The sequence below is a fragment of the Rhinopithecus bieti genome, unplaced genomic scaffold (genome assembly GCF_001698545.2).
Source record: "Rhinopithecus bieti isolate Rb0 unplaced genomic scaffold, ASM169854v2 scaffold_7985, whole genome shotgun sequence".
NCBI lineage: Eukaryota > Metazoa > Chordata > Mammalia > Primates > Cercopithecidae > Rhinopithecus > Rhinopithecus bieti.
The window spans coordinates 1,956,520-1,970,059 of NW_016805762.1; the positions used below are offsets into that span (position 1 = coordinate 1,956,520).

The following is a 13,540-nucleotide window of genomic DNA, read 5'->3' on the forward strand; positions in this document are numbered from 1 at the left end:
TTCTATACATACATACCTATGATAAAGGTTCATTTCTAAATTAGGCATAGAGATTAGCAATGATAATCAACAATAAAATAGAACAATTATAATAATATTCTGTAATAAGTTATGTGAATGTGGTCTCTCCTCCCTGCTAAATATCTTATTGTACTATACCTCAGGTAACTAAAACCACAGAAAGCAAGACTGCTGATAAGAGGGGACTACTATAATAAAAAAGACTGACAATAACAAGTATTAATGAGGATGTAGAAAAACAGAACACTCATACATTGTTGGTGGGACTGAAAATGGTATAATCACTTTGGAAAATAGTTTGGGCAGTTTCTTAAAAAGTTAAACATAAATTTACAATATGACCTAGCAATATCTAGGTATCTGCCCAAGAGAAATTTAAAAAGATATGTCCACACTAAGATTTGTGTGGAAATATTCAGATTCTTAATAATCACCAAAAAGTGGAAGCAATCTAAATGTCCATCAACTGGTGAATAGTGACATATCCATACAATGGAATATTACTCAGCAATAAAAAGGCATGAAGAACACAGGGCAAGCTACAATATGGATAAAACTCAAAAACAAGTGAAAGAAGCCAGATGCAAAAGACCACATAATGTATGATTCTATTTATATGAAATATCCCAAAAAAGGCAAATCTACAGAGATAGTAAGTAGATTAGTGGTTGCCTGGGTCTAGGAATAGAAATGGGGATTGACTGCAAACAGGCAGGAGGGATCTTTTTATACTGATGAAAATGTTCTGACTGGGTGTGGTGGCTCACATCTGTAATCCCAGCACTTTGGGAGGCCAAGGCGGGTGGATCACTTGAGGTCAGGAGTTCAAGACCAGCGTGACCAACATGGTGAAACCCCGTCTCTACCAAAAATACAAAATTAGCCAGGCGCAGTGGCACATTACTGTAATCCCAACTACTTGGGAGACTGAGGCAGGAGAATCGTTTGAACCTGGGAGGCGGAGGTTGCAGTAAACTGAGATCGCACCATTGCGCTCCAGTCTGGGCAACAAGAGTGAAACTCCATCTCAGAAAAAAAAAAAAAAGTTCTACATTTGGATTGTGGTGATGGTTGCACAACTCTGTAAATTTACTAAAAATGATTGAACTGTACATTTCAAATGAATAAATTTTATATGTAAATTATACCTCAATATAGTTCCTTTGTGTTAAAAAAAAAAAAAAAGAAAAAAGTGCCCCAATGGCCAACTTGAAGTGGCTCCCACTAAGCCAAAGCTGGGAAATGAGCATTGATCAAGATAATGACTATAGGCCGGGCGTGGTGGCTCACACCTGTAATCCCAGCACTTTGAAGGCCGAGGCGGGCAGATCACTTGAAGTCAGGAGTTTGAGACAAGCCTGACCAACACGGTGAACCCCATCTCTACTAAAAATACAAAAATTAGCCCGGCGTGGTGGTGGACACCTGTAATCCCAGTTACTCGGGAGGCTAAGGCAGGAGAATCGCTTGAACCTGGGAGGCAGAGGTGACAGTAAGCCAAGATCACGCCACTGCTCTCCAGCCCGCGTGACAAAGCAAGACTCCATCTCACAAAAAAAAAACTATAAACAATGAAAACACATCATACTTTTAAATCCACAACTAATAATGATACAAAAATCGCCACAGAATCAAATAATCAGAATTGAAGGGTGCTAGTGAACTAACTATTATGAAAACTGGTAAATATATAAAAACTGGTTATAAAGTAATGCTTAATTATGACTACATAAACACTATTCATGTCTGGGCCATACAGTTGCTGAGATTCCGTTTCTTTCCTCACAACGTTTTCTTTAATGTTTTGCCTTTTGTTTGCTCAGGGTTTTCATTTGTTTTTTTTGAGACAGGGTCTTGCTCTTTCTGAGAATGGAGCCCACTCTCCTCTTTTCTTGGGTAACTCCCTCATCTTTGTGAGGGACATTCTCAGTTTCCTGAGAAAGGGTACATGGAAGGAGGTGAACTTTGAGATCTTGTGTGTCTGAAAAGTGCCTTTCCACCCTCATACTTGATTGGTTCAGTACAGAACTCCAGGCTGGAAGTTAATTTCCCTCAGAATTTTCAGAGTATTGTTCTAGCTCATAATATTGGTGTTGAGAGATCAATGCTACTCTAACCCTTGATGCTTTGTATAAAATTTGTTTTATTTCCCTGGATGCTTTAGCCTACCCTCTTTATCCCAAGAGTTATATAACGGTATTTAATGATGTAAGTTGCTGTGGGTCTACTGATTCTCAGTGCTAAACACTCAACGGGCTCCTTCATTGTTCACTTGCTCCCCAGTTTTTTTTTTTTCTGTTCTCTTTTTCTGGAATTCCTATAATTTGGCTATATTTCCTGGACTGGTCCATGTAATTTGCTTATCTAAGCTCTTCTGTCTTATAGCTTGTACTACAGGCATGTGCAACCATACCTGGCTAAATTTATTTTCTGTAGAGACGGGCTCTCATTATGTTGCGCAGGTTGGTCGTGAACTCCTGGGCTCAAGTGATCCTCCCACCTCAGCCTCCCAAAGTACTAGGATTACAGGCTTGAGCCACTGTGCCTGGCTGAGATTTCCTTGACTTCATATTCTACCTATTGTATCTTACATTTCTGTTCTCTAACAGGTATTTTTACTTGACAGATGAAATGTCTGGTCTCTTTGAGAATATGAATACTTGCATTTAAAAGTCCATCCAAATAGCTCTCTTCCTAGATGTTTGCTTTGGCCTTTTTCTTTTAGCTTTGAAGCTTGTTTCGATGTCTATTGTTGACTGTTGGTTCTTGAAATGCTATTTTATATACTTATTTCTAAAATAAGTTCAAAAAGCTAGAGTCATCTTCCCCCATACCTTTATGGATCTTCCTGGTAATTTCTTTTATCACAGCACTTTCTACATTAGAATTATATTTTGTATCTTGGTCACTAATTAAATTACAAACTCCTCTGGGACAGGGAATGAACTCTTATCAACTCCTAATACAATACTCCTAATACAATAACAGATTAATACAATATGGGCACACAACAGGAACTCAGTAACTGCTAGCTGAACTCAACTACCAAAGGCCAGTGGACTCATTTCTCACAGGTGGAATCATTAGACTATTCAAGAGTTGAAAATAATTTCAGTTTTCAACCTATATAGAAAGTATCCTGAGAATATATGGGAGAAGAGTACATCAGTCATAAAATTTAGATGTTTTACAGTTTATAAAGGTGCTTTATAACATCTCATTTAATATTACAGGTAGCTAAGTAGCTACTATTACCCCATTTCACTCCTGCTACTTAAAAAAAAAAAAAGAAGTCCAAAGTTAATATATTTAAAATATTGAACCACATACCTGAAAACTAACCATATCCCAAAACCCATCCAGATCTGTACAGGTAGTCTCCTTTACACCTCGTTTATATTCACAATCACCAACCAGTCCTTCAAACTGTTTGAACCTTTCCTTCATAAGGAGTCTTGTTTGACCAACTGCTGTGCGAATAAGATCTTTAGCTGAAGGAAATAAGAGGTTTTTTAAAATTAAAAGACAAAACAGAACATTCATTGCAAGTCAGCCCACTGATAAGACTTCACTCCAAACATCCTGTTTATTGTAGACATCAGGTTAAAAAAGAAAAATTCTTGCTATTTTGAATAATAATGAAACTATAAAGTTAGGCAATCCTCTATTTTTATGTTTCAGATAAACGTAACCATAGTAAAAGAAAGCAAACACAAAAAATATAAATGTTGCCTCACCATCATCTGGAATGTCCAATTCAAGCTTCCTGTCCCACTCATGGCAATGTGAAGTTAATTTCTCAGTTTCTGATTGGAGGATATTTCTAAAATTATGACATACATTTCAGTTCTACAAGTGGTTTTTACACTACTATCTAAGTATTAGCATAACATCATGATACATAATATTAGGAAGTTATAATAGGGAGCCATGATATTTTCCCATAGTTGATACTGAATATTTATAAACTGTGATATATTAAAATCCATAAATACAAGTTGATACCTTGTGTATGTACATCCTTTTACACCTAAAACTTATGTGGATGGAAAATACCAAGAACCTACTTTTTAAGCTAACATTTCTAGTTTGTTCTGTTCTTTTTCAGAGGCTGATCAAAGTGAGACATTTCTAAATGTGCATTAGATTATCTGCATTGTCTGTGAAACTAAAGCCAACTCAACTGTCAAGAGTAAATTAAAGCTAAAACTGTTAATTCCAGGATTACAGTGATAGGGCCTCACAGATCCTAATTATTAGGCTTTGCTTGCTTAAAGGCAGTGGTTCTCAATTGGGTCAATTTTGCCCCACTCTAGGGAACATTTGGTGGTGTTTGGAAATATTTTTTTATTGTCATGACTGGAGAAGTGCTACTGGCCAGGGATGCTACAAAACAGCCTATGATGTATAGGATATATACCCACAACAAGTATACAATCTAAAATGTCAATAGGGCCAAGGTTGAGAAACCCAGGCCTAAAAGAAGTTTAATTTGTGTCTATGTAAAAAGTATCCAAGCATGTAGAGGGAAACTGGAACCCTTGTAAGCTGTTGGTGGGAATGTTAAATGGCAAAGCCACTACAGAAAACAGTATGGCAGCTCCTCAAAAAATTAAAAATAGACTTACCATATGACCCAGCAATTCTACTTCTGGATATACACCAAAAGAATTTAGAGCAGGGTCTCAAAGGGATATTTGTACACCCATGTTCATAGCTGTTCACAACAGTTAAAATATAGAAGCAACCCAAGTGTCCATCGATAGACAAATGGATAAGCAAAATGTGTTATATACATACAATGAAATATTATTCGGCCTTAAAAAGGAAAGTCTGACACATGCTACAATGAATGCACCTCAAGGATATTATGCTAAATGAAGTAAGCCAGTAACAAAAAGATAAATACTACATAATTCTACTTAAATAAGATACTTAGCTGAGTCAAAATCATAGAGACAGAAAGTAGAATGGTATTTACCAGGGGCTGGGAGGGAATGGCTGAAGAATGGGGAGTTACTGTTTAGTAGGTACAGAGTTTCAGGCACCTACCACCACTCCCAGCTAATTTTTGTATTTTTAGTAGAGATGGGGTTTCACCATGTTGGCCAGACTGGTCTTGAACTCCTGACCTCAGGTGATCTGCCCATCTCAGCCTCCCAAAGTGCTGAATTATAGGTGGGAGCCACCGTACCTGGCAGGTTTTGTTTCTTAAAAAAAAAAAAAAAAAATTATGGCCAGGCTCAGTGGCTCATGCCTGTAATTCCAGCCAGCACTTTGTGAGGCAGAGGCAGAGGCAGGCAGATCACTTGAGCCTAGGAGTTCCAGATCAGCCTGGGAAACATGGTGAAAACCAATCTCTACTTAAAAAAATTTAGCCAGGCATGGTGGTACCCTTCTGTTATTAAAAAAAAAATTTAAGTTTAAAAGATAAATGAAAATCACCTAACATCAGTTTCTCTCCACTATATCAAGGTTATAAATATTTTAGTTTGGGTTTTAAATGTCTAGATATTAATACAAAATTCTTACGCTAGAAACAGACATAGTCCCAGCTCCTCAGGAAGCTGAGGTGGGAGGTCGGGAGGTCAAGGTTGCAGTGAGCCAAGATCGAGACACTGCACTCCAGATTTGGTGAAAGTGAGACCCTGTCTCAAAAAAAAACAAAAACAAAAAATTTGAGTTGTTTATATTCAATGACACAACATGACGATTAATGAGGAAGCAGAGGGTCGGGCATGGTGGCTCTTGCCTGTAATCCCAGCACTTTGGGAGGCTGAGGCAGGTGGATCACGAGGTCAGGAATTCGAGACCAGCCTGACCAACATGGTGAAACCCTGTCTCTACTAAAAATACAAACATCAGCCAGGTGTGGTGACACGCGCCTGTAATCCCGGCTACTCAGGAGGCTGAGGCAGGAGAACTGCTTGAACCCAGGAGGCAGAGGTTGCACACAGCCAAGATCAAGCCATTGCACTCCAGCCTGGGCGACAGAGTGAGACTCCGTCTCAAAAAAAAAAAAAAAAAAGACATAGCAAAAATGATTTAGCCCTCACATTGTCTAGTTAGGTAGACTGCTAAATATTTCAATAACTCAGTGGAACGACAATGGATTAGCTACCTCTAAAATCCCTTATAATTCTAAGACCTAGTGCTCTGAAAAAGAAATTAAGCCAGACATAGTGGCTCATGCCTGTAATCCTAACAGTATGGGAGGCCGAGGCAAAAGGATCACTTGAGCCTGCGAGTTTGAGACCAGCTTGGGCAGTATCGTAAGACCCTGTCCTACAAAAACAAAAAACAAAAAAAAAAACACAAAAAACCACCAAAATTAGCCACCCACTGGTAGGAGGATGGCTTGAGCTCAGGACAGAGAAGCTGCAGTGAGCTGAGATCACGTCACTGTACTCCAGCCTGGGCAACAGAGTGTGACCATTTCAAAACAAAAAAAGAAATGAAGTCACTCAAAAAAAAATTCATAATAGAACAAATGAATAGTAAAACTACAGCGAGATACTTCTCATCTATTTTGATTTGCAAACAGAATAGTGTATATATTGTATGATATTGCACTCCAGCCTGGCAACAGAGTGAGACTCCATCTCAACAATTTTTTTTTTTGAGATGGAGTCTCACTCTGTTGCCAGGCTGGAGTGCAATGTGCTATCTCGCCTCACTGCAACCTCCACCTCCCAGGTTCACGCCATTCTCCTGCCTCAGCCTCCCCAGTAGCTGCAACTACAGGTGTGTGCCATTATAGTTTTAGTAGAGACGGGGTTTCACCATGTTGGTCAGGATGGTCTCGATCTCTTGACCTTTGATCCTCCCGCCTCGGCCTCCCAAAGTGCTGGGATTACAGGTGTGAGCCACCGCGCCCAGCCTATTGTACTTTTTAAAAAAGAAAAAAATGTGTATGCCTATATTTGTCTACATAAGCATTAACTATCCATGGAAGTATTCACAACAAATGAGTAACACTTGCCTTCATGAAATGTTCAGACTATGCGGTTGGGTCACAGTGCTGAGGAGACTTCTCACTTGTACCTTTTCCTACCCTTTGAATTAGGAACCACATGAACGTACAAAAGAAATAACTAAAATTTAAACGTGAAAATCACCTAATATCAGTTTCCCCGTACTATATTAAGGTTAAAAATTTTTAGTTTTGGTTTTAAATGTCTAGATATTAATACAACATTCTTACACTAGAAACACACAGACATACCTGAAATATAGCACATCATGGTGGGGCTGAGTTATTTGACCTTCATTTCTTTCAAGTGGTGGGACTTCTTTGATCGGAAGGCCATTTGAATTTTTAGTAGTAGCTTCATTTTTGTTTAAAACATGTTCTATAAATTAAAGAAAATCTTACATGTAAATTTCAAAGCAACAATTCCTAAAATGACAGCCCCTAAAAAGACATTTTAAATATCCTTCAATTCTTTTCAATGTTTAAAATTTTATTTCTGCCTCAATCACTTAATTCACATTTCCTCTAAAGTAGCTCTCAATATTTTTTTATTTAAATTTACATGTATTTCCCCTCTTCTGTCTGTATTCTTCATTCCAATGATCTCTTCAGGTATCTTTACCCATGCTTTCCTGTCTTTTCTGACCCTGAGTTCATATCCCCAAATGATATGGTGAAAAAGAGCTCCAAACAAATCTGACAAGTAATAATCCAGAAAAGTAAAAATTTAATTACTATACCTGAAAGCAAAATATTTTTTGTATTATTGATAAATAACATTATTCTAAAAAATGAATAAATTAATTAAATACTATACCTTCATGCCAAATTGTTAGAGGACCCAAAGGACATTGCAATTTATTTGAATCTTGCTGTATTGTCTTGGTAGAGTAAGTTTTACATTTTTGTGCCAAAATTTCTTTTGTTGCTTCTTGAGACTCATCACTAAAACAATAGCAAAATATACTTCATGAAACATGAACTCCATATATCTAATATAAAGGGTTTCAAAATTGTGTCAGATCTAGGCTAAAATAGAAATGTTTCTATTTTTAAAAATGTGTATTCCGGAGGGGAGAAAATGTAAACACCTATAGTGTGAATGTCCATCTTTAGTAATTAATTGTAATGAGATTCAAAGATTTTGAAGATTTCTTAACGGAACATAAACACTTAATAGTCTTAGATGATGCTAAGCAGTTTTTAGTATATTTGCTGCCAGCCAGTCTTTGCAAAATGATCTTGCCTTTTCTTTTAAAGGTTCCAACTGATTTTTCCATTGTTTTGCAAATTAATCATTTTGTCTTCAGAGGCAGTTTTCTAAATACTAAGCCAGAAGAAAATGAGGAAAAGTCGTATCTGAGTTAAATTAGTATGGCAATTTTCTTCTTTTGAAAATGTATTTGTGTTATAATTAAGTCACTTATTAAAACAAAAAACCCCAAACCGTATAGTGAAAATAACAATGCATAAGAAATATAAAAACTGTCAATTACATTATTGTACCTTCTGAAGAATTTTTTTTAAAGAAAAAATTTCATGATTCCTAATTAACATAGTTCACTAATAACTTTTTAAGAGCATAGACCAAATATAAGAAAGGCATTTATGGCTGGGCACGGTGGCTCACGCCTGTAATCCCAGCACTTTGGGAGGCCAAGGTGGGCGGATCACGAGGTCCGGTGATCGAGATCATCCTGGCTAACACGGTGAGACCCGTCTCTACTGAAAATAAAAAAAATTAGCCAGGCCTAGTGGCAGGCGCCTGTAGTCCCAGCTACTCGGGAGGCTGAGGCAGGAGAACAGCATAAACCCGGGAGGCGGAGCTTGCAGTGAGCAGAGATCGCGCCACTCCAGCCTGGGTGACAGAGCGAGATTCCGTCTCAAAAAGAAAAAAAAACAAAGGCATTTATTACCCATCTTATCAAGGGACTTATCATTAAGATCATATTCTTACACTTCTGTTTTTAAAGGAGTCCAGGTGTAACTGGGTGTCAAAAAAGCATTAGCACTTCCGGGAGTCATAGGTGTTACTTGATAGGTCTTCAGACCATCCAGTGGCTGAAACATAAAATCTTTAGGTGCAAAGGAATTCTTCCCTTTTATTTTTGCAATATTCATCTCAGGTAAGTTTTCCACTTTTGATAAGGCTCCATCTGGATCCATTCCACTTGTTGCACTAGTTTGTGAATTCAAAGTGTTTTCTTCACTATCAACTTTACAAGAAATACCCTAGGATGTGAGTTAACAAAGTAGAGTAAGATTTCTCTCTTCTGAGGATATATTCAACCAATTTTTATAGGTCTGAAAATATGACAACAGAAATATATGTCCTATGTACATAATTTGAGAGATAAAAAGATACAATTAAATGTATACATGGAATCAGAAGACCAGTTACGCTAAACCCATTGCTATTACCTGGGAATATAATCAATTATAATCAATTTTTTTTTTTTTTTGAGAGGGAGTCTCCCTCTGTCGCCCAGGCTAGAGTGCAATGGCGCGATCTCTGCTCACTGCAAGCTCCGCCTCCTGGGTTCACACCATTCTCCTGCCTCAGCTTCCCAGAGGAGGTAGGACTATAGGCGCCTGCCACCATGCCTGGCTAATTTTTTGTGTTTTTAGTAGAGACGGGGTTTCACTGTGTTAGCCAGGATGGTCTCGATCTCCTGACCTCATGATCCGCCCACCTCAGCCTCCCAAAGTGCTGGGATTACAGGCGTGAGTCACCGCGCCCAGCCCAAATCAATTCTTATTAAAAGACTAACTAATACGTTTTAGGTATTACAAGAAATTGCAAGATAATGGAAAATTAATATGGAAAAACTTATTTAACAAATATGTACCTTTTTACTTAAATTATGTTGATAATCATGGCCGGCACGGAGGCTCACGCCTGTAACCCCAGCACTATGAGAGGCCAAGGCGGGTGGATCACGAGGTTAGGAGATCGAGACCATCCTGGCTAATACAGTGAAACCCCGTCTCTACTAAAAATACAAAAAATTAGTGGCAGGAGCCTGTATTCCCAGCTACTTGGGAGGCTGAGGAAGTAGAATGTTGTGAACCCAAGAGGTGGAGTTTGCAGTGAGCCAAGATCGTGCCACTGCACTCCAGCCTGGGTGACAGAGCAAGATTCTGTCTCCAAAAAAAAAAAAAAAATTATGTTGATATTTACAATGGTTTAAAATCAGAAATCTAACATTATGGAATGACTATTAAGGACCAAATCCTTAACTTAAATAACCTCAGATTATAAATAGTCTTATCACAACAGCAATACTTTCAAAGTGACACAGAAGATTAACCATATAAAATACAAAGCATATTTACTATTTCAAGTCAATGTGTTACTTGGTATTTAAATAATTTCTAGGCCGGGCGCGGTGGCTCAAGCCTGTAATCCCAGCACTTTGGGAGGCCGAGACGGGCGGATCACAAGGTCAGGAGATCGAGACCATCCTGGCGACACAGTGAAACCCCGTCTCTACTAAAATACAAAATCTAGCCGGGCGAGGTGGCGGGCGCCTGTAGTCCCAGCTACTTGGGAGGCTGAGGCAGGAGAATGGCGGGAACCCAGGAGGCGGAGCTTGCAGTGAGCTGAGATCCGGCCACTGCACTCCAGCCTGGGAGACAGAGCAAGACTCCGCCTCAAAAAAAAAAAAAAAAAAAAAAAAAAAAAAATTTCTAGAGGTTTCTAGGTTTCTGATTTTTAATAAGATATGAACTCAAACCCAGGTATTTCAACCTGGACAAGAGTTTAAGTGGTAACACTGTTGAAGCCAGCATGGCAGTCAAAGCAAAAACTAGTGATAATCCTTAAGGGTTAATCTCAAGGGAGGACCTATAAGGTCCAGCTGCTTTATCTGTGAAGATTCACTGTATATTTCCTTTCTCGATCTGTGTTTGATTTTTTACTAAGAATCTAGCCAGGTTACTTAATCTTTGATACTTTTTTTAAATTAAGAAATTATTCTGGCCAGGTGCAGTGGCTCACGCCTGTAATCCCAGAACTTTGGGAGGCCGAGGCAGGTGGATCACCTGAGGTCAGGAGTTCAAGACCAGCCTGGCCAACATGGTGAAACCTCATCTCTACTAAAAATACAAAAATCAGATGGGTGTGGTGGCGCGTGCCTGTAATCCCAACTACTCGAGAGGCTGAGGCAGGAGAATCACTTGAACCTGGGAAGTGGAAGGTGCAGTGAGCCAAGATCGCGCCATTGCACTTGAGCCTGGACGACAGAGTGAGACTCTGTTTCAAAAAAAACAAAAACCAGAAATAAATTATACCATAGATTATAAGCCAAGGGGTTGGGTCCTCAAATGGGGCATCTTTTTTGAAGACCTTATTAGAAACCATGCTAGATGCAGGCAGAAATTTTAGTTTATTTAATTCTTACAACTACTCTATGCAGGTATTCCATGTTAGGAATAAGAAAACCACCTCATAAACTACATAACTTGCCCAGGGTTATGCAGCTAATTGGAAGCAGAGAGAGTATTCAAACCCAGGCCTAAATGAATCCAAAGTCAATGCATTTCACCCCACTTCACCCTATGTCTTGGCTAATTCCCACATACAAGTTTCTCTCAGCTGTGTTTTTATTATTTTTCTCCATCTTCTAACCAAATTATGCTTTCTCTACCTATAAAGCTCTGAAAATAAGATACCTGAAAAACAACAAGAGTAAATCCTCTTGATGCTTTCTTATGGTTCAGAAGTTTTAACACACATGTAGGTTAACCTCTTGAAGCAGTTCTTTATGTTTAATTTCAACTTTATGAAAGCAGCAATGAAATTTTCAAAGCATCTAGAAGTAAAAATATGTTTATTCTCTACCTTGTCAGGTTTTGTTCCTACATTTTTGGCAGGTCTTCCTTTATTACTTGGCACCTTTCTTTCTGGTTCGTTTTCTAAAACAATAAAATATTTATTTTACTAGTTAGAAATGCTACATTAAAATACTAGGTAACTTGGGAAAGGAAAAGAAGCAACAGTGGGAATATATGTCTTGAAGGATTTTTATGATTAAAAGCCATATTATAAAAGGGGTTATGGAATTTCCTGCCAAATACAAACCATCTGTTTTCAAAACCAGAGTGTTTTATCTTTTTCCTCTGAATACCAAATACAGATTGAGTATCCCTTATCCAAAATGCTTGGGACCAGTGATATTTTAGATTCCAGATTTTGGAATATTTACATTATACTTACAGGTTCAGCATACCTGACACAAAAATCTGAAATGCTCCAGTGAGCATTTCCTTTGAGCACATGACCTTTGAATGTCATGTTGGTGCTCAGGATTTTGGATGTTTTGATTAGGGTTGCTCAGCCTGTACATATTTATTACAGACAATTAGAAAAATACAGAAAACTACAAACAACAACGACAAATCACCCAGGATTCCATTACTCAACTGTCACTTTGGGGTATGGTTTTCCAGTCCTATGTCCACATATTCACATACTGCTTTTTAGAATTGCGATCCTACTGTTCAGAGTTTGACATGCTCTTCTTTGCCCACATAATATATCATGAACCACGTCATTAAGTGTTCTTTAATAATATCGTTCTTAATGGCTACATTGTATTGCACCAAATAAATGAACTGTGATTTATTCAGACCATTACTTTTTCACTTTGAAACACTGCTTATATCAATTAAGTTCTTCAATATTTGGGCACCCACTGTGTGCTAACCAGATGTCAGGGCACAGAATCTATTTTCAGGTATTAGAATTTCCCATTTCCTTCTCTCCTACTCAAAGAAGTACTTGTTGATTTTGAAATGGAACACAAAACCTCAAGGACCAAACATTCTAGTTCAGTCACTGATCAAGGAATAGTTCTTACCATTAGCGGCTCTTGTGACTGGCTTTCTTGCTGTGGTAGATGAGACTGTTCTGGGAACCTGCTTTGCCGCTTGAGTAGCTGATCGAGTCATTCTCAATGACATGGGCATTACAGGCTGCACGACTGTGGGGGAAAAAAAATAACCAAATCGAATGTCCCTTGTAGTTATTACATTATGGCTGTGAAGCCAGGCATGGTAGTGCATGCCTGTAGTCCCAGCTACTCAGGAGGCAGGAGGATCACTTCAGCCCAGCAGTTCGAAACCAGCCTGGGTAACATAGTGAAACCCCATCTCTACAAAAAATATAAAAATTAGCTGGGCATGGTGGCAAACCTGTAGTTCCAGCTACTCAGGAAGCTGAGATGGGAGGATCACTTGAGCCCAGGAGGTAGAGGCTCCAGTGAGCTATGATTGCGCCACTGCACTCCAACCTTGGCGACAAAGCAAGACTCTGTCGCAAACAAACAAATTCCAGTTGACCTTCTGGACACTTAAAAAAATTATGGCCATGGTAGCCTCAGAGGATTTATAGTAATTGCTAATATTCCTACCTTTTTTCTCTTTGTCTGACACTTTCTTTTCAGAAGTTTGTCTTTGACCAGGTCGAATTGCTCGAACATCATTCTCATTATCAATCTATTTAAGAGATTAGGTGCTACGTGATTCAACTGCATAATGAATCAA

General features: G+C 38.5%; 1 protein-coding gene across 3 annotated transcripts in view; it reads right to left on the reverse strand.

Annotated features, from left to right (window-relative positions):
• DLGAP5 (DLG associated protein 5) overlaps positions 1 to 13,540 on the reverse strand; it is a 41,240-nt gene that overhangs the window by 17,469 nt on the left and 10,231 nt on the right. For all 3 annotated transcript variants that reach the window (XM_017873677.1, XM_017873679.1, XM_017873678.1), the window contains 8 exons: positions 13,408 to 13,492; positions 12,856 to 12,978; positions 11,838 to 11,911; positions 8,952 to 9,226; positions 7,812 to 7,939; positions 7,247 to 7,373; positions 3,759 to 3,844; positions 3,352 to 3,512 (listed from right to left, as the gene is read on the reverse strand). In XM_017873677.1, coding sequence (XP_017729166.1) covers positions 3,352 to 3,512; positions 3,759 to 3,844; positions 7,247 to 7,373; positions 7,812 to 7,939; positions 8,952 to 9,226; positions 11,838 to 11,911; positions 12,856 to 12,978; positions 13,408 to 13,492 — 1,059 coding nt within the window. The remainder of the gene's footprint in view (positions 1 to 3,351; positions 3,513 to 3,758; positions 3,845 to 7,246; positions 7,374 to 7,811; positions 7,940 to 8,951; positions 9,227 to 11,837; positions 11,912 to 12,855; positions 12,979 to 13,407; positions 13,493 to 13,540) is intronic.